This window comes from Gobio gobio (assembly GCF_949357685.1).
Source record: "Gobio gobio genome assembly, chromosome: 10".
NCBI lineage: Eukaryota > Metazoa > Chordata > Actinopteri > Cypriniformes > Gobionidae > Gobio > Gobio gobio.
Window position 1 is genome coordinate 26,291,000 of NC_137116.1, and position 26,679 is coordinate 26,317,678.

The 26,679-nt window shown below is 37.4% G+C and overlaps 1 protein-coding gene across 1 annotated transcript; it reads left to right on the top strand.

Annotated features, from left to right (window-relative positions):
- The first annotated feature begins 32 nt into the window (after nucleotides 1-32).
- Nucleotides 33-25,149, top strand: LOC307132799 (protein bicaudal D homolog 2). Its single transcript, XM_079827375.1, has 10 exons — nucleotides 33-207; nucleotides 2,557-2,845; nucleotides 9,220-9,432; nucleotides 10,456-10,608; nucleotides 11,754-12,203; nucleotides 14,184-15,044; nucleotides 15,900-16,079; nucleotides 18,091-18,242; nucleotides 20,879-21,212; nucleotides 23,728-25,149. The coding sequence occupies exons 2-10, from the start codon at nucleotides 2,615-2,617 to the stop codon at nucleotides 23,731-23,733; spliced, it is 2,580 nt and encodes an 859-aa protein (XP_079683501.1). The 5' UTR covers nucleotides 33-207; nucleotides 2,557-2,614; the 3' UTR covers nucleotides 23,734-25,149.
- Nucleotides 25,150-26,679: the final 1,530 nt, after the last annotated feature.

Consider the following 26,679-nt stretch of genomic DNA (forward strand, 5'->3'; position numbering starts at 1 on the left):
AACATGTTCGCTGAAGCTGCGCGAGCGTGCTCACAGTGTGGCGGAAGTGGACGCGCGTCATTGGCTGTTGAGCTGCTCTTCAGAGTTGTGCTCGTGCATTCATTCAAACGGCTGACTGGAGCGCGCGCAAGGAAAGGGTTGATCTCCCTTTAGTTCAAATTCATGTTTCATCCGTTTACTGCATGATTCTGCCAACCAAAGCTAAAGGTAAGAGACGATTAAAAGCGACATTCTTATCTTTAGCCAGCGCCAGCTGACAATTTCTCCTTAGCTAACCTTGTAGCAAATAAAGAAATAAGGCGGATGTATTGAGTTTATACAGATACTTCAGCAAATGGACGGTTGGTCATTTTAGGCAACATCTGCTACTTTCATAATGACAAGAAAGAGTGTTTTTAACCTTTAGCTAAATCCAAAAAAACGTAATATGTCAAATGTTAGCACCGTGGCTACAACAAACTATTCACGAACTAGCTAACGTTAATGTTTTGACAATTTCAAAGTCACCTTGTAAAAAACCAAAAGGTTTAGCAACCAACGTATTACTCACAATGAGCTTTCGTAGCCTGACCGACCCAATTCGCAATGAAGTGTTATAAGTTAATGTGCCTTAACAAGTTACTTCCTGAACTGAAAAATGTCAGTAAGCCGCCACCAAATATGATGCTTTTTGGCAAAACCCTCAGCCTAGATCCAAACATCGGCACTGTTTGTGTTGATATGTGATGAAGGAAGAACTGTCAGCGTTTCTGTTGTTTTGAAACGCTCAGTTGACACAGACATATTGGATGATGTTAAAGGGACAGTTCACCCAAAAATGACAATCCCACCACCATTGAAGCTAATGATGACTCAGACTATCATTCTCCTTGTGTGTTCCGCAGCAAAAGTCATGCCGGTTTGGAATAGCGTGAGGTTTAGTAAACGATGACGTAATCTCAGTTTTGGGCGAGCTGTCCGTTCAGTAATCCATGTAAAACCATCATGACATTAGATGGACGTATAGCTTGCTAGAGTGAAAGTGTAAAAGTCTTCTAAGCTGCTAGAGTAAATCTCATTCGGCTGTGTCCTGCTGGTCTGATGGGAAACACTCATTGAATGTCAGATTAACAGCTCTGATAATCTCATGATAATGTTAAGTCTGAGGTCTTTGAGCTGTACAGTTGGTTTTGAAGAAGCTTATTGGTTCAATACTTTAGGACCGGCAGTAATCTTTAATACACATTCAGAATCATGAATGTGAAAGTAATAGTTCACCCAAAAAGGATTTAGCTGTCATCATGTTGTTCCAAACCCATATTACTTTCTTCTGTAGCACCAGATGATTTGCAGAATGTCAAAGCTGCTCTTTTTCAATACAATAAAAGTAGATGGGAATCAAGAACAGCAGTGATCACCAATTTTCAGTGGAAAAGAGCAGCTTAGACAAGAGGAACAATCTCATTAAAGGCCTGTTTCCATGAAGGACAATAATATAATATTGCGCTCATGCGTATGTGGAGTAACAAAACGCGTCACTGTTTTGTCATATTAGATTACATTTGAGTGTGTTAAAAGTTATGTTATAATGCTACTCTGTGCGTTCGTTCTGCGGCTACTATGAGACACTGGTTGCACATTGCAGTGAGCTAGATCGATATTAGGCATGGTAAAACATGGTACTCGCAGAAAACAAGATTTAAACAATAAGACTAAACGTGTCGAGCTATGTAACAATGATTGGTTTTCTGTCCATGAATGTCTCCAAACAGTTGCTCACCTGTCTAATAGAACACATAATATATTAAAGCATCTTTGGCGTTTCCATGGTTTCTACAAAATAAAACATTGAGGGTAATGCGGGTATGTCCTGGTTAAAATTGCTTATTCCTCTGGATTTAAACATTGTTTGGGATAATGTAAGTATACAAGTCAACAAAATATATAACATTGTTCTAGTGGTTTTTGGATATAATCTAAAATTCTTACATATTGTGCCTTTAAGTTTATTTTGGAAAGAAGTCTCTTATGCTCAACAAAACTGCATTTATTTGATCAAAAATACAGTAAAAAAAAGTAATTCTGTGAAATATTATTACAAAAGTTTGGGGTCAGTTAGAATTTTATGTTTTCAAAAGAAGTCTCAACAAGGTGGTGATACCCCAAAAATGGTATTGTAAGATTGGTGAATAAAATTATATATTTTTTTATTCTATGATGCACTAAATGTATCGAAAAAAGACATTTATAATAATGTTACAAAAAATGTATTTAATAAAATGCAATTTGTTGATTTTTCTATTTGTCAAAAAATCCATGTTTTTTCAACATTGATAAGAAACATTAATAACTGAGCACCAAATCAGCATATTAGAATAATTTCTGATGAATCATGTGACACTAAAGCAGGAGTAATGATGCTGGAAATTCAGCTGTGTCATCGCTGGAATAAATCACAAGTTCTTACAATCCACATTGGTGTGGATGCTAATATATTTATCATTACAGTTATAGTTATCGTTCTACGTGTGAACTGGCCTTAACTCCTAGTCCATATGTCTTTTTGCTGACCTCAAGGATGACGAGACGGGAGTGAAGTGTCTGTTCTCGGCTGGAGCGTGAGGTTGGGCAGAGGATGCTGGAGGAGGGTGATGGAGAGATGGAGGGGATCGGAGCAGGAGGAGGTGGGCTTCAAGCAGAGGTGGAGAGGCTGACGGCAGAACTCCAGGAGGCCAATGAGGAGAAGTTACAGGCTGCACGGTACGGTCTGGCCGTTCTGGAGGAGAGCGCTGCTCTGAAGACCAAACACAGCCAGCTGGAAGAAGAACATGAAGCCCTTAAGATGGAAATGCAACAGCTGAGAGAGGTCAGTCAAGAGAAAGATATAGAAAGAAGAGGGGCAGAAGCTTTTTTTCCAGTGATATTCATGTTAAAAGTCACAATTAATTGTTTCAGGATTCAGAATTTGCATTTGATGTCAAGTGATGACTCAACACTACCAAAATGGTTTATTGTATTAAATTATTAATTTCGTTTTTGGAAATAATTTCAACTATTTATTATGGCGTAGGTGTGAGTATTTCTTGTCTAAATGACTCTTAAATTTGAATGCAGGGCTCGACATTAACGCTTGTCCGGGACAAGTGGATTTTTTTGAAGGGGCAAGTGAAAAATAATTGTACTTGCCCGACTGACAAGTATCCTGGTTAAAACGTCAAAACAAAAACTAACTAGGGAATCACCAAAGTGCAATAATGATTCTGCATTCAGTTAGTGGAGATCGATAGTGGATAATAATATAAAACGAACTGACAAGGTTGTCCTGTTGAGGCTCGCGCAGCCTCTCGAGGAGAAAATCAAAAACAAAATGAGCGCCGCTCATACAAAGAAACTCAGTTAATATACAATTGAAAAATTGTGTTGTTTTTATATTGATTACATATGATACAGTTAAGCAACATCACACAAACAAGAGTGTTGTTTTCCTGAGTACCATCGCAACTGAAAATGATGCTGATTTCATACGCCAGTTCAATAAACAATTAATTAACACAGTCACTTACATTTTAGATGCAATATGGACTGTTTTTGTTCTATTTCAGCAGCGAAAATAGTTCCAAACAAAGATCACAACAGAAATGTAACGCACCTCACAGCAACAGCATGTTACTGAATGATTCAGCGTTTTGAATGAATCGTTGAATCAAAGATTCAATGACCTATTCGTAAACGACCGCCTAATTCTTGAATGAATCAGCCATTTGAACGAATCGACTCAAATGACTCGCTCATTAACACGGTCACCTGCTGTCACCTACTGGTGGTTTAGTTTCATCTTTCCAACATTTCTTATTTGTATATTTTTAAAAATATTTAAAATAATCTCATAACATTATTTAATGCAGTTGTAAATAATTTAATTTGGTTGGTAACAGCCCTATATGTCTTATTCTAATTTAATTTATAGATCAAATTTAAAAATATAAAATGAAAGCTGAAGCATAGCCTATATTTAATAAGGTTATGGAAAAATGCCTTAATAAAAATATCACAAATATGCATATTTAAATATGTCAAAGCTGATTGAACACTGGTGAGAATATTGCTTCAGAATAGATTATATTTACTACTACAAAAAAAAAAAAAAAACGGAAAAAAAAAAAAATCGGACAAGTGAATGACAGATTTTACAGACAGAAGCATGTGAACAGGCTTAATATGAGACCTGTGAATGGTTTCGTTCTTGACGACAGCCAATAATTAGCAGCACAAAACCTTGTGGTCAACACAAACCATGTTTATTATCGAAGCAACTGTAGTCTGGGTCATGTTTCCTATTACCTTTAGTAGTTTTGTTTATCATTTTTGAGGATGAGGGCATATCACAACCTGTTCATGTTTGCATCTGATAACAGATAAATGTGTTGATATATATATACCATATCATTTGATGGGTTTTATCTTTCCTTTTAAAAGTCCAGAAGCCTATTAATTTAGTCTGATTACACGGGTAGGTGCATTTTGGTTTTGGAATTTAGCCTTGTTTTTTTGTTTATTGTGACCCTATCAGAACAGACATGCAACCCAATTTTAGATCATGACAGACCAGTTCAGAATCACTGAGTGCTTTTTTCTATGGAGGGATTTTGTCCAAGTAACAGTCAAAGCATTGAGAAGCATTGATGTCGTTTAGCTGTTACACAACCAGCCTGGGGATTTCTCTTTGCCCTTCTATTGAATGATGAGAATCATTGTCTTGCATTGTGATTCATGTCCTCATGGTATTACACATGGACAGTTTGCATACTCTGATGTTTTGTCTGGACATCGGACACTTCACTTTCAGTGACCTGTTTTTCTGTTTGTCAGTGTCATGCAGGATTTGTCATTTCATTTTCAGTTGAACACTCAGCTTGGGTAGGATGGCTAAATTAGCAAAAGCTTGTCCCTCCAGACATTTAAATTGAATGATAATCAAATGTCATAAACAGTTCTTTGGGACCCAGGGGACTAACCAGAAGTAGTCAGATGTTTATAAAAGATGGCAAACAATGGTGTAGTTTTGGTTCTGGTCTGCATGTTATTCATTTGAAGATAATAATTGAATAATCTGTGAAATAATAATAATAATAATAAATCTAAATAATATTTTTCTGTATTTAATGAGCTCCTGTGAAATATTAGCTGAAAGCAAACTAAAGACTTTACTTCTTGCCAGATTGTCAGGTCATTTCAAATGTAAAATTTTTTATTTGCCATAATTGGAGGAAAATGCATAACTATTAAGGTTTGGAATTAAGGGATGTCTTGACTTTTAAAATTGAGGATATTTATTAATGTTTTCCCATTTCATGTGTACACTAGCATTTTAATAGAGCACTGTTCAGAGTTCAGACAGATCAGTCTATGTGGTCCGTGGCCAAATAAGAAAACAAATGGGCTGTAAGCCTGGTACGAATGAGCCTTTTTTGGCTCTCTTTCTTAACCGATTTATTACATAAATCTGTGCCCCAAAATCCCTGCGTTTGGACTTTTACAGTTCTACAAATTTGCTGCATATTGAGGACATTATATGTGCATATCCATTATTGGTTGGACAACTTCAGCTAATATGTCACTCATATGAAGTTCACATATATGGCACATTGTAGACCCACTCCCTGTGGAATGAAGATAAGGCTCATGTATTTCTCTCTCTGTGTGTCTGATTAGTAGAGCATGAAATCAGCAAAGTAGGTGAGTGTGGTAGAGTGAGATGACTGGAGTGAACAGATCTGGGTCTAGTGTGATTTCATTGTAACATCTAGAGATGTAGATGTGGTTCACATTGCAGTCTTCATTTCCTGTTTAGTCCTCTAAGATTCTGCTAATGAATATTTGTGTTGAATTATTTTTTCATGCAATATTTCAGCCACAAATGAAGATTTACTGACAACCCCGTGCCGTTTCAAACCAATATGATTTTCTTGCTATCCTGAAACACAAAAGGAGATTTGAGGCAGAATGTCCAAGCAGCTTTTTTTCCATACAATGACTACAAAAATAGTGTGTTGATGCCAAAAGCCATTGGTCCTTTCTTGTGTGTTGTTTAGATTTCAGAGCTCGTATGAAAGATGTGCAGTAAGGTATTTATAGTTAAAGAGAGAGTTCACCCAAAAATGAAAATTATCCCATGATTTACTATAATGGCAGCCCAAAATTTGAAGCCCTAAAAAGTGCATCCATCCATTATAAAAGAAATCCACACGGCTCCAGGGGGTTAATAAAGGCCTTCTGCAGCGAACCTTATGGGTTTGTGTAAGAACAATATCCATATTTAAACCTTATAAAGTAAAATATCTAGCTTCCGCCAGACCGCCTTCCTTATTCAAGAAAGTGTAATGCCTCTCGCAGTTCAAAACATTTACGGGCGTCATTGTCTTGCCAGTTACACTTTTTTAAGTTGAATATGGAAGGCAGTCCACTAGATATTTTACTTTATAACGTTTTAAAGGAGCTGTATGTAGGACTGTGGCCAAAACTGGTACTGCAATCACTTTCAAATTACTGTAGAGCGGTGTATCCCCTCTCCCCCTCCCCCTGACTCGAGGTTGCCAGATAGGCTGCAGGATCCAGCAGGAACGTAGTCTGCTACAAGGAGCTTTCAATGGCAAGTGACGAGTCGTACACAGCAAGTTTTTTTTTCTTTCTGTTAATTATGTTTATGCTTCAAGAGCGATGTTTTGTTAAGTAATTATGAATCGCAAAAATTTACTAATGGCGATTAGCCAAATATAATCGTAAATATGAACACTCGTATGTGACAGTACATTCCCACATGAAAAAATACTATAGTAAAATTACAGCAAAGCTAAATAACATTAGCAATGGTCATACAGGTCAACTTGCAGCATGTTTTGTCCACTATATATGCGAAGAACGAACGAGGAATAATTGTTACAGAGGTAACGTTAGGCTACTGTCTCAAATACGTTTTCACATTGCCATAATAGGCGTGCTAATGTTGTTTTTCTCAGCATAATGACAGAGAAACGGGCTCTGATAATGCATTACTAATGTTAGCAATGACGACTCGCCGTTTTTATTTACCAAACAATTCCTTAACGTTACCTTTTCAATTCAATGACCCACCTCCTCCATCTGCTCTAACCTAACGTTACTTTGCACGAACATGCATAACTTTGTTCGACTGTCATGAATATTTGAAATGTCCATTTACATTAAGTACAAGTTAGCCAAACATAGATGAACCTTACCTGTCCAGGAGAAAATTAGCAACGTTGGCATCAGTCTTCAAATTATTCTCCGTTTTCAGCCGTCTCCATCTTTCAAAGGCATCTCTTATACAAATCCTTGTTTTATTTCGGACACTGTCACAACGTTTTTCTGATTCATAACGAGGTCGTTTAGGTTTCGTAAAGTTAGACATTGTTTATCCAAAAAGTTTGTAGCTGCAGCTGTGGTAACTAGAGCAGAGCTGGCAACCCGAATGCAGAAACACTACTGACTTCGTGATTGGTAGATAGGTGGAGGGTGGCACTTCAGGCCAAAACACAACATGTCAACATCAACATCAGTTGAGGGCTGCAACTTCACTTTTAAAATGACAATATCTTGGCCGGACAACCGTTGTCAGTGATATAAGTATTTGAAATGAACATGATTTCTTAATGTCTAGTGACATATCAGGGCCATTTTATGATTAATTGAAATACATTTCTTACATACAGTTCCTTTAAATTCGGATATTTTTCTTACAAAATCCCATCGATTCGCTTCAGAAGGCCTTTATTAACCCCCGGAGCCGTGTGGATTACTTTTATAATGGATGGATGCACTTTGGGCTGCCTTTTACTGCCATTTATTTGAAGAGCCAGGACATTTATTAATATTTGCATGGGGTAATTTTCATTTTTGGGTGAACTATCCCTTTAACTAAAACCATTTAAAGGATTAGTTCACGCAGAGCTTCTGGAGCCCATCGAAGCGCTTTGAAACTGCATTGATTTGGACCTTCAGCATTTTGGTTGCAACTGAAAAGCATTATATGATGAAAAACCCTGGAACTTTTTCTTCAAAATACTTAATTTCTTTTCGACTGAAGAAAGAAAGACATGAACATCTTGGAATGAGATGGGGGTAAGTAAATTATCAGGAAATTTTGGGTTTATTCAGTTTAACTTGATTTTCCAAAATAACTAAAACTGAAAAAAAGACAAAATACATTTTATGACAAAAATACACAAATTTGTATATGACAAAATTACTGAAAATAACTCAAATGAAAATATAAAAATAAAAAAAATAGTTCAAAAGATGTATAAAAACTATGAGTAACTAGCGATAATACTAAAATAACACTGATTTGCAGTTTGCAATTACAAATATTGCATCGCTGATACATTTATGGTACTTTTTTGTTTTTTTGGAGCTTGGCCTTATAAATCACCTTCAGCTTTTGTTGTATGGAAAAGAGCTGATGAGATATTCTAACGTCTCCTTTTGTGTTTCACGCAAGGAAGTCACTTGGAGTGAACAACAAGCAAATCTTCATTTTCTGTCTTTTAAACTGCATGTTCTGCTCCTACACGTAATGTACAGCGGTATAAATTCTCCTGCATGACCTTTACAGGCTCTCTCATGCACGCTTCACTTCCCCCTCTTCACTCTGCTTTTTATCACTAATTATAGAGTAGCACATGCATGTTTTTCCCACATGTTCTCACATGATTCAAATTATAATGTTCAGAGAAAGTGTGTGGCTAAGTTAATGGCAACCTGTCCAGTATTGGTTCATCTGGTAACAGTTCAATTCTGTGTGAGACAATCCGGGGTATTTTGTCACGATTTGTCCAAGCACAAAAGCATGAATTAAACGCATTGACACCCTCTGGTTGCCAGTGACGCTGGAATGTAATGTAATATGCCGAGTTTCACTTCACCAGCTCTCACAGTTGCTGTTGTTTATTGACTAGGCAAGTAAACAAATTACTCAAAATTATAAGACGAACAACTTCTTAATTTTAAACAGCTCTGAAAACTGCTGTTCTCATTTGAAGAATTTCAGAAATTCGTGCAAAGTAGCAGAGGGCTGTAAATTGTGTCAATGTTGCTTGTTCATTCAGTCAATCAACTAAATTGTTTTGTTTCTTCTTTTGTTGGGAACTGGCAAAAAACTTCTTGTGTATTTCAGTGTCTTTATGATGGAGATGAGAGGGTTTGATTGATGTATGTTTATAGGCTCTGGCAGACTCTGTGAGCAGCCATAAGCGTGCAGCCGCAGATGGCGAAAATCGAGAAGAGAGGCTCATGCAAGAGTCGGCCACTAAAGAAGCGGCATTGGAGATTCGCATGGATGAGCTGCAGGCGGAGCTTAAACAGGCCCGCGTCATGCTGGCCAATACCTCGGCAGAAAACGAGAGACTGTCCGGGCTCTCCACCCAGCTGAAGAAGGTACATACACCATCATCAGTCAGAAAACCAGTTTTACATAAATGTGCCTAACTATTCCTACACACAGACACAAGTCCAATGAAACGTTGATTGACTTTAAGTTATGAGCTGTACAATAGAGTTCATATGCTAAGAGGCCATATTTATATATAGCATCAAAAAAAGGAAAATTCTGAGGTGAAACGTCGCTAAATAATGCACCCTCTGCTTGCTAACTAGCTGATCAAAGTAAAAGTGGAAATATGAGTCCTTGTTTTCATGAGGCCTGATCATGTGACACAAAACCGGGTTGAATTTCAAAGTCAGCTTGAAGGGAAGAAAAGCCATAGTGAACTACCAACAGAATTATTGTACGTGTACAATACACTTACAATATGCTTGTCACAGATGTATAAATATCATGCATAATAAATGCACTGAAATAAATTCTTGAGTCTTGACCAAAGCCAAGAAATGTGCAGACCATGGGCCAAAAGCTTTTTATAATATATTTATTTTAAATATATTTTTTTTGTGTGGAATTATATAATAAATGTTTTGCTTTTTTTAAATATAAATTACTTTTAGCTAACAAGCCAGCACTTGAAATGAGATAATTATTTATTTATTTTATTCAAAAGGGAATGTGGCAAGTTCTTTAATAAAATAATATTAAGAAATTCTCTGCCTTATTCTAAACAGCGTCACAATCTTGGCATGACAAATTAATGGACTATAGTTGTGCAATGTTTGATGTCAATGGTTGTCTTCACTATGGTTTAATTGTATGGAACAGTGCACCTGGGACATTGTGCTAAACTTCTTTTTTTGGTCAAAGTAAGGTTTGGAATGACACATGGACGTGTAAATCAAGACAGAAATTTAAATTAAGTAAACCATCCCCTTAAGAGAATTTGTATTGAATAGATTTACAGCTGCACGGTTTTATGAAGATACCGCCATGTAATTGCTGTGTAGATCTAATTATTTCTGTTCAATCTGAATTCTGTGGACTTGCCCTGATTGACTGTCTCTGCTCTCTAGGAGTGTGAGTGTTTGGAGCTGGAGAAGAGCCGTGTGAGAGAGGAGATGAAGGAGTACAAGACTCGAGAGGTGCAGCAGCTTCAGGATAACAGTGAGCTGGAAGAGGAGAACATCTCCCTGCAGAAACAAGTCTCGGTGCTTAAGGAGAACCAGGTGTGTGAGAATGTTGTGGGAGGTGTTGCTGGAGATCTGGAGATGGCTCATATTTAATTATTGTTTGTGTTGTTGTTTTCTGTGTTTTATTCAGTAACCAGCTATGTTTCTCATAAATATGTCATAGGAATCCTCTAATGCAATTTTACATGCAATGTTAAGCACTTTCGTTTTGTGTTTACTGAACATAAGTCTCTCCTTGTGGAATGTTCACTAGAGATGTCTTATGACTTTGAATGTGTTTCTCGCAGCTGCTGTCACTGCAGTACAAACACTTCTGTTGTAGTGCTTCAGTCTCAGCTGATTTTTGACAAAGCCTTCCTTCTGAGGGAACACACAAGAGAGAGGTTTTATTCACTTCCCGCATAAATATTCACAGTCACAGGCTAGAACGCCTTCCCTATTGGACTAAAAACCGGTTTGCTCAGGCTGAATTCGTACAGTAAATACACAAATAAGTTTTCCTCAAGACTTGACTTTAATAACTAGACTAGTCATAGTGAATTAATTTCAAGAAGTTAACAGCAAGTCGCGATGCAATGTCACCAGTTCTCATCGTATGCAAAGTGTTGGGATTAACACTGCAGCGTGACACTGAATGCATTTTTAATTTAAATTCAGTGTCGTAGTCCAACAATTTCCCTAGTAAAATAATATATGTATTGTAATATGTCATCATGTTTATGAAAATGGGAACTTGTCATCAGTTAATAGTATGGTTATTGTTTGTGTATTACAGTAAAGGTAGGCTAATCCAGCCTAACAAGTTAGTACTGTGGTGGTATGTTTTGGGGGCAGGGAGCTACATGGGAAGTAGACGAGCAGAAGTTAGTGTATGACTTCTAGTAACCTTAATCAAAATGATAGTTTCTTGGTGTCTTCACCAGTGTTATTGCTAACGAATTTAAATAAAACTAAAATATAAATATAAGATGATAAAATTCATACTGAAAATATAATTACAAAAGCTTTTCAAAATATTAATAAATGCTATAATAGCACTGGTTTTCACGTTCAGATCTCTTAACTGGCAAGTCCTCCTTTATGCTTATACCTATTTTTTCAACCAGTTATATTAATTTGTATGTGATTTTACTATTGCAACTAGCCAGACTATCACTAAACATTTACTTTTGTGTCCGCAGGTGGAGTTTGAGTCAGTGAAGTTGGAGTTGACCCATAAAGACGAGGAGCTGGAGGTGATGAGGGCACAGCTGGAAGAGGCCGGGCGCCTGAGGGAGATCGCAGAGCGCCAGCTGGATGAGGCACTCGAGGCCCTGAAAGAGGAGAGGGAGCAGAAGAATAGCCTGAGACGAGAACTCACCGCCCTTACCCTCAACCCCTTCGACTCTATTGGCCACTTGGAGATACAGCTGGATGACAGCCGGGATGGAGAGAAGGACAAAGAGGGAGGAGAGGAGGACGAGGAGATGGACAGTGGGTATAATAACTCTAAAGGGATGGAGAGAAACCGGTGCTCCACACCCAGAAACAGTGACATGTTCCTCAGACCTCAGGCTCCTGGGCTGGTTGCCGACCTTCTTAGTGAGCTGCACCTGTCGGACAGCCAGAAACTCAAGCAGCAACTGCTGCAGGTGAGGAAACCTGCTCCTCACTCATTTATTGAGCTGTGGCAGCATTTGCCTTTCAGAGGTTCATCGCTGGAAAGTTTGCCAAACTATCTGAGAGTATTTTTTTTTGTGTGTGTGTGTATTTGTGTATTCTTTCCTTCCTGCCTTGGTTTGCATACATGCCATACAAATTTTACTTTGCAAATTAGGTATTAAATGAATGTTTTTCTTATTGTTGGACAGTGGAACTACACAATTCTATACCCAGCCACCACATATAATTAATATAATATATTATAATATATAACATAATATATTATATTAATTCAGGTCTGCCACTAATAATTACTTTGGTAATCGAGTAATTGGATGATTATTTTGACGATTAATCAGATATTTTTTGTGGGTAATAAAATTAGACCTAAGCAAACAATAGCCTTTAAAATGACTTAAAATATATAACATTGAGGCAATAATATTTGGTTCAAATAAAGTATCAAAAGAAAGTAATAATGTTTTTTATAGAACAACACTTAAAATGCATAATATAATAAACAATCAACTTGTATACATTATGTATTATAACAAATGCCTGCAGAGAGTGCCAACGGCCTGGTGTTGTTACGCTTTACAGCAGATCAAATCTAGCCTGGTCCTACCAGATTCTCGTACATTTAATTTGTACAGAGAGTCTGGCCACTCTCCATTGACAAGTGTTAACTTCCTTGAAGGCGGGTTCTCTGTTGAAGTTTAAAACTATTGGATCCGCCCAGAGCCACTTTGGCTCTGCTATAACCAATCGCTAACGTTTGGTCGTGACGAATGTCATCTCAAACTAGCGCACGACATCAACATCATCGTTCTCAGCCTCTCCCTCTGTTCACTGATTGGACCGGAGAAAACCAGAGTATATACCGCAATCCCAGACGGAGTACTGAAGGAAAATGAAAATTGAGCAGAAGTACGTAGGAGGGCAGAGCCAGGCTAGAATAAAATCTGCTTTACTATAGAAATGCTACAGCCACTGTAATTTCTTGAACAAGAATATGTGGACATCTTTTATTTGAAATTGTCACGAACGGTTTGCATATTTAGAAACGTATATTGATGTATTCAACTGTGGAATAAGTTTATAAATTATTTACCTTACAAATCTGAGGAAATGGCGCACATTGTGTGGGAACGTTATAAGCAGCCCAAACTCACAGCATATGCAGTGATTGAGTTTGAGACGCTCCACACATGTAAATGATAACAGTTCATGTGAAGCAGCATTTACTGTGAACAGAGCCTCTCTGAGACGCATGCAAATAATTCAAGCACATCTATATTAAACACGCAGGGCATATATTTATTTAATTGAATCACAGTGTTTTAGTAGCCCTATGCTATAGTATGTTTTTTAAACAGCGAGCAATCGGTAGCAAGTGAGGTCAAAGAGTAGCCAGGTTCATATCGGCTGATGTCCATCTCTTCAGATCTAACCTCAGACCAAGGTTTAAAAGATTCAAACCCCATGATGTAAACACCTGTTTAAAGTGTTCTTGTGAGTGTTTTTTTTAACTTGCAGTTTCATAATACCCTCATCTGACAGATGAGTACTACTTCCTTTTTCATACCACTTCCTTCTCAGGATGTACCAAGTAACAAAGTGTCTTTCATCCACCCTGCTTTTACCTTTCCTAGCATAGTTTTTTTATTTTTTTTTTATAAAATGTATAATTGATAATGGATTTTCATTATTTATTAAGGTACATTTTTGGCCTTTTTTCCTTTATTTGATCAAAGATTTAGGAGAGAGACATGTATGAAGAGGATATGGGGAATGGGATTAGCAAAGGAAACTCTGGTTGCCCGAAGCATTCTAAAGTGGTCCTTCCTTTAGAGTTTTTAGTTCTAGTCTAGTTTCTCTTGAGTGTTGTTTTCTATCCAAAACATTTTAATTGAATTGGTCAATCAGAATAAACCTTGTGATGTGACTATTGTTTGTGCACCCTTGTCCAGGTGGAGAGAGAGAAAGCCACACTGACCAGCTCTGTGCATGACCTTCAGCAGCAGTTAGTCCTGTCTAAAGATTCTCTCAGTGGGCAACAGGTGAAGATAGATCAGCTGTCCCAATGTTTGGAGACCCTTCAGAGAACGGTCTCAAAAAGGCCTTGTGAACAAGGGAATGGAATGAGCCTGTCTCCCGAGTCCCTTCATAACCAAGAGGCCGATAATGGCATCAACTATTACGAAGTGGACGCAAAAAGCACAGAAGTGCTAGAGTGCCGCATGCAAGAGACAAATGAGGAGCTGGCGCATTTGCGCGAGGAGCTGAAAGAGGCTGGTGAACGCTCCAAGGCCCTGGTGGAGCGCTGCAAGCGGGAGAAAGAACGCTGGAGGGGTGAGGCGCAAGAATTCGCGGATAAAATTCGACAGTGTATCGCTGCTAGCCGTCAGGACCAGGAGCGAATAGGACAATTGGAGCGAGAAATTGGCGCTACGCGCCAGGTCGCCACTGACTCTGAAGGCCACCTCAGTGTTGCGCAGGAGGAGCTTCTGGCCTTCTCTGAGGAGCTGGCCAACCTTTACCATCATGTGTGTGTTTGTAATAACCTCACGCCTAGTCGTGTAACACTGGATTACTATCGTGAAGAAGCCCAAGCTGGGAGAACGCACAACCATTCACAACCCCACCACTATCGCGGATCCTTCCGCAGGCACAGGCGGTCGGGTGAAGTGTTGGACTTGGGCAGCGGAGTGAGCGGAGACGCATCCTCTAGCTGTGGAAGTTGTCCAGGGTCTCCTACATTAGACTTCAGGGACCCAACCAATGTGCGCAATCTGGTAGCTGTTATACGCTGCCAGATTAAACATTTACAGGTATGTCTCTATTCTTTATAGTAGAATACTTAAGAAATAATTAGGAAGTGTATACTGCAATTCTAGAAGACCCTTAAATAAATACAGTTAAAATATAAAGTAATAATCAAAGAGTAAATAGCCCAGCAAGATTATAGCTCATTAAAGGACATTTCATTTAATGCTTTAGTTCACCCGTAAATTTAAATTCTGTCATAATTATCTCATGACATTCTCAACTTGTATGACTTTCTTCTGTGGAACACAAAATAAGATATTTTAAAGAATGTTGGCAATCCAAACAATTTTGGTTGCCATTGACTTTCATTTTATGGACAGTTGTTTTAAAATATATATCTTCTCTTATGTTGTACAAAAGGAAGAAACTCCTAGAGATTATTTAACATTGAGGGTTAGTAAGTAATGACAAAATTTGCATTTTTGGGTGGACTATTTTATATTAAGCCTTTAAGCTGCTTTTTTGGGGGGTGAGGTAAGGTATGAAATATGAACTGATCTGACAAGGCTGCATTAGGATGCCTGCCTGAATCTTTTTTTAACACCAAAATTTGGATTATAGCTGCGATGTTACTTTGAATCAACTCAAGTAAACAAAACAGTTTTAAAATAATTATATGAATATCTAATTGTTGCTTTAATTATTGCTTTTCTATCTATCTATGCTTTTTATTTCTTCTTTGGAGCTTTTGATGTAATATTTTTATATTCTGTTTATGATTATTTTTATATCATGTACGTCATGTATTTTATGTTGTTATAATTTAATTGGTTCACTACTTTGGGTCAAAATTGCTGTGTGCAAATGTGTTGTATGTAGACATTTTATTTATTTAATTACTTTTGTGACCTTTTCAGGTGGCGGTGGACCTGTGCAGGCAGCGCAACCTGTTGTCTTCCCCAGCAGCAGGAGGAAGCACTGATTCAGACCGTGACACAGAGGCACTGCTTGAGGAGGTGTTAAAACTGAAGTCTCTGCTGAGCACCAAGAGAGAGCAGATAGCCACTCTCAGAACCGTCCTAAAAGCCAACAAACAGGTACAGATGTTAGATATATAAGATAATTAATGCATACTAACTAGTAAAAATGTGCTTCAAAGTTCTAGTAAAAATGAAAAGCTTTACCCAAATATTTATCTTTATAGGGGCTATATGTAGAATTCAGAAACCCTTGTTATTAGCAATTAAGTGAACTGCAGCCAGTAAATTATTACTCATTTACACGTAACGTACAAGAGACGGAATGTGATTCAAGGTCCCGATATGCTCACGCATAGTCCTTTTTCATTCTTTTTCACTTGGAAGTAAAAATAAGTTTGAAATACCTTTTGCAGCGATATACTTTTAAAGGATTACTTCACCCAAAAATGAAAATTCTGTCATTAATTACTCACCATCATGTCGTTCCAAACCCGCAAGACCTTCGTTCATCTTCAGAACACAAATTAAGATATTTTTGATGAAATCAGAGAGCTCTCTGACCCCTCTATAGAAGGCAATATAATTAACACTTTCAAGGCTCAGAAAGATACACTCAAAAAAAAAAAGGTTCTATATGGCACCAACAATGGTTCTTGGCTCATAATCATAGGGGAACCTTTTTTAGTGCTATATTGCAGGTTCTTAGCCTGAGAACCACTGAAGCACCAAAATTGGTGCTATATAGCACTAAAAAAGGTTCCCCTATGATTACGAGCCAAGAACCATTTTTGGTGCCATATAGAACCTTTTTTTTTTTTAGAGTGTAGTAAAGACATTGATAAAATCGTCCATGTGACTCCAGTGGTTCAATCTTAATGTTATGAAGGGACAAGAAATACGTGCAAAAACATGTGTGCAAAAATAAACAAAAATAATAACTTTATTCAACAATTTCGTCCTGCCCTGTGTCAGTCTCCTATGCTGTTTACGTTGTAAATACAGTGCAATACGTGGTGCTCACGTGAACCGCACCAGCTGCCGTAGAACTCGAAAGCGATGCACTGTTTACAATATAAACTGCATAGGAGACTTACAGGCTAGAACGAAATTGCTGAATAAAGTCATTACTTTTTGTGTGCAAAAAACAAAACAAAAATATTCTCGTCGCTTCATAAAATTAAGGTTGAACCACTGGATTCACATGGACTATTTTAATGATGTTTTTACTACCTTTCTGGGCCTTGAAAGTGTTAATTAAATTGCTGTCTATGGAGGGGTCTGAGGGCTCTCGTTTTCATCAAAAATTCTTAGGGTCTTGCAGGTTTGGAATGACATGAGGGTGAGTAATTAATGACAGAATTTTCATTTTTGGGTGAACTAACCCTTTAACGAACATCCCAAAGCCGCCCATGATGCTGAGAGCGACATTTATGACCATGTAAGTATGTTCTGTGTGCTTTCCTCTCAAAAATAAACACGACAAAAATGACAGCGGTGAGAAAGCAGCAGTTAAGAAAGCATCTGATCATAGCGAAGTGGATATGTTTGCACCAGCTCTGCAATTTACTGGCATCATGTTGACAGATGAGGTATAAGAATTAATTTCATGTGTCATTGAATGGAAGAGAAGCTCTCGGGAGAGTGCGTAAACGTTGATTTTTCTCGACAAAAACGTCCCAAGTCCTTCACATAAAAATCAGTCTACAGGCCTTAATAGACAACCTAGGAAGTCAGGGAAGGTCTTGTTTTTTAAGATTCTTTACAAGCTGTTCACACATTGGCAATAAAAAAAGCGTTTTAATACATAAATTCTTACATATAGCCCTTTTCAGCTCTGATCCTATCAGTACAATTCAAGCAGTAAACACTTGAAATATTTTAACAGAAAATTTACATTATCATTGAGAAATTTGTCGATAGATTTCAGAGCAGACACAACTCTTGAAATGGCCATATATTGGTAAACTACTTGGCCTGGCCAATATATCAATCTATCACTACTTTTATTGTGAATTGATTGAACATTTGTGTGAAATGTCCTTTACTCTGTGCAGTTTAGAGTGTTTCTAAACTGGAGCACATGGTTTCTTTTGATGTGATTGAATGATTTAGTCTTTTTCCCCACCAGACGGCCGAGTTGGCTTTGACCAACCTGAAGACAAAGTATGAGACGGAGAAAAGCATGGTGTCTGAGACGATGATGAAGCTGAGAAATGAACTGAAGGCTTTGAAGGAGGATGCAGCCACCTTCTCCTCCCTACGGGTCATGTTCGCAAGCAGGTATGATGGGATTACACGTGCACAAAGTGCTTTGTGTACTTGCAGGCCAAGGAAGTTTATCAGGTCATGGTTTGTGCAGCTCCTTTCTAATGAGTGTCTACAGGGGGTTTTAGGGTTAAACTGGTTGTTTGTATACTGGTTTGATTTATGGAAAGAATGAGTTCATGGGAGAAGTTGATTCTCCCAGTTGAAATTCCAGTTTTCCCTTGTCAATTTAGAAAACAAACTAATCAATTTTAGTTTTAACTTTTATATCTAATCAACTTCATGGATTGTCTTGGGCTGGCTGAGAAATCATAAATCATCAGCTGACGTGATATAAGGATTTGTACTAGAAGCTTTATAGTCATAGTACAACCTGAATCATGGTGAAAGATTGCAGGCAGCGTTTGTTTACATTTGTAGAAAGACTTATGAGAGGTCTTTGGGATACAGAGTCATAGAGATTAGACAGTCATGACCCTGTTTTAAAAGCACGCTAATAAGATTATAATCTCAAGGCTTGTTCTCCCACGAGCTCCTCACATGCTGATTAACGTGCATGCTCTCTGAGCTCTGAGCTCAAGTCATAGATCAAGTGTCAAGGGAACAGTGAGTAGTGGAAGCAGGGATAACCTTTTGAGTCAAGTAACTGTAAAAGGAAAAACCTAGACCTCTATGGAACATTTATAATAACTCATATCGTTAGCCTCATAGCATAATTGCCCAGATCAGATTGGCCCAAAAATTACTTGGGCAATTATGCTATGAGGCTAACGATATGGTATGCAACATATAATTTAGAATATTTGACCATCAATTGATTCATTTTACAATTATTTAAAATAATTTTAGTAAATATTATTTAATTAGGATCAATATAAATATTATTGCCAGTTTTTTGTGAATGTTATTTAGTTTCTTTCAAATGTGTGATAATAGGCACTACCGTTCAAAATGTTGGGCTCCGTAAGAAAGAAGTGAAAGAAGTATCTTATACTCACCAAGGCTGCTTTTTATTATAAAAAAATACATTAAAAATAAAAGTAATATTGTGAAATATATCAATTTAAAATAAATGTTTTCTATTTGAATATGTTTTCAAATGTCATTTATTCCTGTGATGGTAAAGCTGAATTTTCAGCATCATTATTTCAGTCTTCAGTGTCACATGATCCTTCAGAATTCCTTCTCCTCCTTCTTCCTCTTCCTTCTTCCTTTTCATCAATGTTGAAAACAGTTGTGCTGCTTAATATTTCTGTGGAAACTGAGATACTTTTCCAGGATTCTTAAACAAATAGAAAGTAGTTTTTTTTTTTTTTAAACGGTGTTTAATTGAAGTAGAAATCATTTGCACATTATAAATGTCTTTACTGTGCATCCTTCCTGAATAACCATTCATTTCTTTAAAAAAAAAAAAAAAAAAAAAAATTTACTCTTTATACTGGCCATCGGCTTCCCTCGTTTCTAAAATATCAGCATCAGCAGTTTTGTAATATTGACAGCTAGTGGGTGAAATGGGTACTGCAGTCCAAATTCAAAATGGAGAGTTGTTTCTTCCGACCTCTCCTCAGACTCGACAATCACGTGGTTTGCCAAATTAAGGACACGCAACGGGAACGAGAGCAATTACCAATGGAAGGCGACAAGTTGCCTTGAGTTGATTTATCTTAGTTTAATATGTCTCTGGACAGATGGAAGATGAGGCTCTTTATGTGATCTCTGACCCTGTTCATTTGCTGGCTTCCATGGATGCAATAAGCTTTGTTTTTTGCCAACTGGAAACCCAGGGGTGTCAAATACTAATTGGGTTAATTGGCAGTGTGCGGGATCATACAGACCAAAACAAAAAAAAACATTCCGACACGGAACATACATTTTGAAGTAGAAAAACTGCCTGTAGCATAGTTTTTTTTAAAGAAACAAGTTTGTGAACTTGGCATGTTATCTGCAAACACATTATGGTATTTTTATGCTTTAGGACAGTAAAAAAAAAAATACATACGGCACCTTTTAAAAAGACCTCTAGTTACTAGGTGATTGGTTACTGTACCAAAGTCAAGGAGCTCACCTCTATGTCTTTCTGTTTTGATTCTTGAATATTTTCAGTGTAAATCTATGGGATTGATTTAATTTTTTCACCCACTTTTTCCACCGCCCGGCTAAAATTGTAAGTATACGCAAGTCTCTCCTTAACATAACATACAGTTTGTCTGTCATGTCTAACAATTTGTGCCTAACAAGTTACAGGCCAAAGTTTAATTAGTGATTTGTTCTAAACATCTGAAGTATGAGCAATAGTAATAGGGATGCTTTCCTTTGCTAGCATAATTGTCAAGGTTATTAGCTACTTAGTGATTTATTGTTTTTACTCAAACATTAATTCTGAAGCATTACATTTTTTTAGGCATCAAAGGCTTTTCTGGTTGTGCGTGTGTGCGTGTGTGTGTGTGTGTGTGTGTGTGTGTGTAGCGATCTCATAAGGACTGGCAGACAACACTATTCCAGACATTCTTGCATCAGTTTTTAATAAAAACTAAAATGTTTTCACGGATGTTTATGCAAAGTGTAATCCCTTGTATTCTTTTATTATTTCATCTTATATGTATCTCTATTCCTGTTTCCTGTATTCTTATTATCCCCCTCTGTTTTCACAGATGTGACCAGTACGTAACTCAGTTAGATGAAATGCAGAGACAGCTCGCCGCCGCTGAGGATGAGAAAAAGACGCTCAACTCTCTCCTCCGCATGGCCATTCAGCAGAAACTCGCACTGACCCAGCGGCTGGAGAACCTGGAGACCCCTCTGTCCCCTCTCAGTAACGGTGGGAGCCCACGCCATTCCCGGACCAAGCATCTGACCAAATCAGGCCGAGCTCCACGAAGCCCCATGAGAAGCAGTCCACGCTCCAGTCCGGTGCTGGTTTCTACTGGCCCGCAGAACATGAGCAGCCACTTGAAGATGCTCCCACGCAGCCTTCACAGCAGCCCCGTAAGAGTGCCCTCGTGTTCTTCCTCATGCTCGTCTTTTTCTGCCTCAAACGAAGCCGAGTCCTCTACGTCTACGCAGAGTTTAGCATCTGTCGGTCTTGTGCGCGACACTACTTTTGTTCGGAGCTACGGGTCAAGTTCGTCTCGCTCCTTAGATGACTCTACCGGAGGGTTAGGACCCTTCGCTATTCAGTCACGACAACCCATAGTTAACGAGTCACAGGCAAATATACAGAAAAAGTCTGCACCATTTCGCAGTAACACGTTTATTAAAGCACGTCGCACATCTTTACCTTTGACCAAAACTGGTTCACATTCAGTCAAAGCTCTTGCCACACGATTGAGTAGAACTGATGGATCAGAGAAAAGGCGTAAAGTTACGATGGAGGAAAATGATCTGAAACTTTCTAAAAAGTCCAATGCAGAATGTGCGTTTCTCAAAAAGCAGTCTAACATCTCTAAATCCCGATCCGCCGAGGGAACTACCTTGAGTCGCTCTGCTTGTTCAAATACGGCTACAACGCAATCTAAATTTGTCCCTCAGGCAACCTCAAGTGTAGCGTCTCCCAGCAGTCAATCCACTCTGTACAGTCCATCAGATAAACACCAGAAATCGTCATTCCCCTGTAGGACCAAAACATCCTCTCGGACTAGGTCAGCAAGCCATTCAAACTCACGTCATAACTTTGTTGAGGAAATTACCTCCAACCCGAGTCGTGAGATTAAGAGGCAACAAGATCAACTCCGAAAACAGCAAAGAGGTGTTGATGCAGCAAACGGGTCAACACACACTCGCACACACCAGACCAAGTTCAGAGCCACGTAACTGCTCAGTTGTAACTAATCACATCAGTAGCACAATTTAACAATTAACTCCGATAAGACGATTACTAAAACATGCATAGAGAGGGTCAGAATTTGATACTTCGAACAACAGTTGGGCATTTCATCAGAGCTGTCATTAACAAAGTGATAACGCATGAAAATTAATAGCACATCTTCCTTGTGTCTTGTCCGTCACAGATTCTCTGCATCACAGTTGTTGATTTTTTTTTTAAAAGTCATGTTACCATGTTATCAGCTGTTTTTGTACGTTTAGTGAAATCATATACATGTTTTTGAAGTCCTGTGTTCATCAAAGCATATGTGACCCGTGCTGGCAAAAGGAGTCGGAATGCGCACACAATAATTTCGAGCTACAGGCAAAACAAGTGAAAAATGTCGATTTTGAGGTTTTCACAAAAATGAGTTCCTTAAGCCCTCGTCTAGCGATCCCAATAGCAATGAAACATCTAAACGTATCTTTATTTGTACGTTTTCTGAGAGGAGTACTTTCCCTTTGTCCATGTAAACGATCTTACTCGTGCCCACTGATGCGCACAAAGACGCCTCTGTTTTTACAAAATGACAGTACTTCAAAATATCTCTCTTGGCGAGTATTCATGCAAACATGATCTGTTGTCTTATGTGAACGTTTGGTTAACTGTTGGGGGAAAACATCTGATGTTTAACATTATTTTAGATCCGTTCGGTACAGTAGGTCTTACTATATAGGCTGTCTGTTTTATTTAATATATTAATCAAACAATTGTGGTATCATGGAAAAATAAGTTGAATATATATATGGTGTTATTATCAGGGATTTTAACGTATGGTTGCTAGGTGATGTTTGTTTAGGAACCTTCAGGAAAAACAAAATTTTTCTCAAAATTGACTTGACATTTATTTATTTTTTTGGTCCGATTCAAACAAACCATGCATCATTTTGAAGTGTTTTAAATAGAGAATTTACTCGTTGCGACTCAATTTGACAGCACAGGTCACGTTTTATTTGATCAAAGATACAAAAACAGCAATATTGTGAACTATTATAATATAGAAGAACTGCTTTCTATGTTAATATATGTGACCCTGGACCACAAAACCAGTCAAAAGTCACACGTGTATATTTGTGGCAATAGCCAACAATACATTCATTGTATGGGTCAAAATTATTGATTTTTCCTTTATGCCAAAATTCATTAGGATATTAAGAAAAGATCATGTTCTATGAAGATATTTTGTAAAATTTCTACCGTTTAAAATAAAAATGTATTATTATTATTAGTAATATGTGTTGCTAAGGACTTCATTTGGACAACTTTAAAGGCGATTTTCTTAATATTTAGATTTTTTTTTTTTTTTTTGCACCTTCAGATTCCAGATTTTCAAAAAGTTGTATCTCTGCCAAATATTGTCATATTCTAAACAACCATACATCATATTTATTCAAACTACCCTTATGACTGGTTTTGTGGTCCAGGGTCACATATTTTAAAATGTAATTTATTCCTGTCATGTGACAGCTAAATTTTCAGCATCATTACTCCAGTCTTCAGTGTCACATGATCCTACAGAAATCATTCTAATATGCTGATTTATTGCTCAAGTAACATTTCTTATCATTCTTATAAAATGGTTGTGGCATTTCAGCATTTGTATGAATGAAATGCTTTTGTGTGTCACTGTCTTTGCAGAAATGAAAGCCTCCTTGTGTCCTCCCTCTGTGCTCCAGTGTACATGGACCATGTTCATGCCCAGTTCATGAACACCCTCACCCTGCAGACCTGTCCCAGCATCCTCCTCCTCCTCATCATCATCATCAGACCTCACCTCATTGGATCTCTCATCATGTCTCTCGTGCCTCTCCTACCCTCTCTCTCGCCTGTTTTCCATGTGCTCGTCTTGTTTTTGTTTGTTCGAATCAAGTCGTTCAGCTTTAAGACACTGAAAGCTGAACACCACCATGTCATCTCAGGATGGCATATCGTCAGATTTTTCCTTATTCATGAACATGTGTACCAAACCAAAAACTTCTGGAGATCAGTATTGTTTGAAGTCTAACCGTCTGTAACTGACCTTTTCTTATGCTAGCCATAAAGAAGCACACCTTGTTTTGGTTTAAACCATTGAAAAACTGAATTTGAGGGAATCAATGAAGACATTCCTCTGGTATAACTGACCAGTTGTGCAGTTCTACTACTACTCATTGGTTATTTCCATGCAGCTTGCCCTGGCCTTTAAAGACTGCTACAGTGAAGTAAAAAAAATGCACACAGTATAACCATTAAGCAGAACAATCAACTATGCAGAGGTACAAATACTTTTGCTGCTAATTAGCTCATGCAAAAAATCCACTTAACAAACTGCCAGTTTATCAAACCTACAACACGGGGTTAACCAACAGCACTGTTAGACAAAAGTGATTTATTTTTATTTAGTATGATAAGACTGCTGTGACGGTTGTTACAGGGGGAAACTAATAGGATTTAAAATAGTGCCTTAATATTTTGGAGATTTGAGTGAAGATTTGTAGATAATTGGTTTAATATTTTGTTTATTGATTTGAATGGTAAGGGTTGTTTTAAGACTAATTATGGACATTTGTTTGTGCATGCATGTGCAGATGTAAAATTCCCGGCAATAGGCTTGTTTTGTTCAAAACTAGGCCTTCGCAACCAATATTTCACTGTTCTTGTCAGAACCGTGTGTGCGTGTGCGTGTGCGTGTGCGTGTGCGTGCGTGTGTGTGTGTGTGTGTGTTAAGATGTTGTGTCGACCTGCCTGTCAACACTTTCATCTCAATTTCAGTCGTTCATGTTATTTCTATATTTCAAAAATGCTTCCTGTTGTATTTTTATTGTTGTTTATTTTTAAGGTAATTTTTTTTTTTATATTTTATTGTTCAACCCTGCAGAATAGTAATTTTCATGAAATATCAGGTCTCGTTTGTGAGGAAAAAAAGTAGCGAAAAAATAAAGTTGTTTTCAATGTTCATGTATTTGTTGTATTTCGTTTGTCTTATTGAAGATGAGTTGACATGTCAAGCCGTGTCCTGCGGTGGGATGTCATCTATAATGGTTTTAAATAATGTCTTCTAAGTTATACAATTTTTGAATTTGTTTTGTTTTTTTAAATCACTGCAGGTTGGTGTGTGTTGTGTATGTATATGTATGTATATATATATATATATATATATATATATATATACATACATACATACATGCATACATACATACATACATACATACATACATACATACATACATACATACATACATACATACATACATACATACATACATACATACATACATACATACATACATACATACATACACATATATATATATACATACATACACACACACACACACACACGCGCGTCCACAGTTTTTAAGTTTTAATCATTTTAGTACTTCAACTTAAAAATGAGATTTTCCTTTGGCAACCAGCTGAAATAAAAGAAGTTTACCTTTTTTTTAGATTTCATTTTAATTCGGTTAATGTTTATTTTATTTTCAGTTAATATAATAACTGCAAGTTTGTGGTAATAAGGCAAATGGTGACTCATTTAAAATTCACAGAAAATTATCCCAATTTCTACCATAATCTACTTCCCATTCTGTTTGTTCACGTGCATATGAATTTAGCATTTAAAAGGTCTAAATTTAGATTTTATTTCATTTATTTTTAGAATTAATTTAGTGGTTGTGTCTTCAGAGAGGTTTTAATATTTTAGATAATTGAACATTCAGCTCAGTAAATTACAGCTACTACTTACTCTTTCAGTCAGGACAGATAATAACCAGTGACCCTGTTTAATTTCAATGCTTTCCACTCATCTCATCTCACTTTCCTCAGAGTTCCCAGAGTCATATTTCAGGTTTGAGGGTTTTGTGCCCTCTAGTTTGACATTTGCCCATCTTTTCGTCTGAGGGGTCAATTTTTGTCATTATGTCCTGCAGTAAAAAGATCCCTGAGCTCAGTTCGACAGCTCTCTTGTTACATGGCTGACAACGGGCCAGCACTTCTCATTGTAACTCTTCACATTCAGCACAAATGTAATGAAAGGATCTAGAGAAAGAAATACATCTGAGTAAAAGTATTAATTTCCTCGTCAAAAATGAAGTCAACATACAGTACATGATTACAGTCACCATGAAATCAAAATGTACAAATCTTATTTTTTATTTAATATTGTAATATTTAATATCTTTAAATAAATTACTGCAACGGTGGGACAACCTGCCACTCACATGAGATCACTGCAATAGCAAAACAATGATCCAATCAATTCTCGATGGACATTTTTTCCAACACAAAATTTTCCTACATTTTTTCTTGTTCAAAAAGCTGTTTCAGTTGGATATACGTCACTATAACTTAAATAACGGTATTTATACACCCTCAAGGTGGGGGTAGGCATTTTTTTTAATACATACTTTTTGTTACACTGGTTGAAACTCTTCACATCCTGATAGCAATCAATACGTGGTCAAAACATTAAAACATGTACATAATACAGTACACTATATTGTCAAATGTTTTGGGATGCCTGCCTTTACACATGAACTTCAATGACATCCTATTCTTAATCTGTAGGGTTTCATATGGAGTTTGTATCCCTCCCTTTGCAGCTATAACAGC

Excerpts from the sequence above, each read along its gene's own strand:
- LOC307132799 (XM_079827375.1), top strand. The coding sequence starts at position 2,615 with ATGCTGGAGGAGGGTGATGGAGAGATGGAGGGGATCGGAGCAGGAGGA. Across the intron at positions 12,204-14,183 it reads TCAAGCAGCAACTGCTGCAG|GTGGAGAGAGAGAAAGCCAC; the intron begins GTGAGGAAACCT and ends ACCCTTGTCCAG. Across the intron at positions 15,045-15,899 it reads GCCAGATTAAACATTTACAG|GTGGCGGTGGACCTGTGCAG; the intron begins GTATGTCTCTAT and ends TGACCTTTTCAG.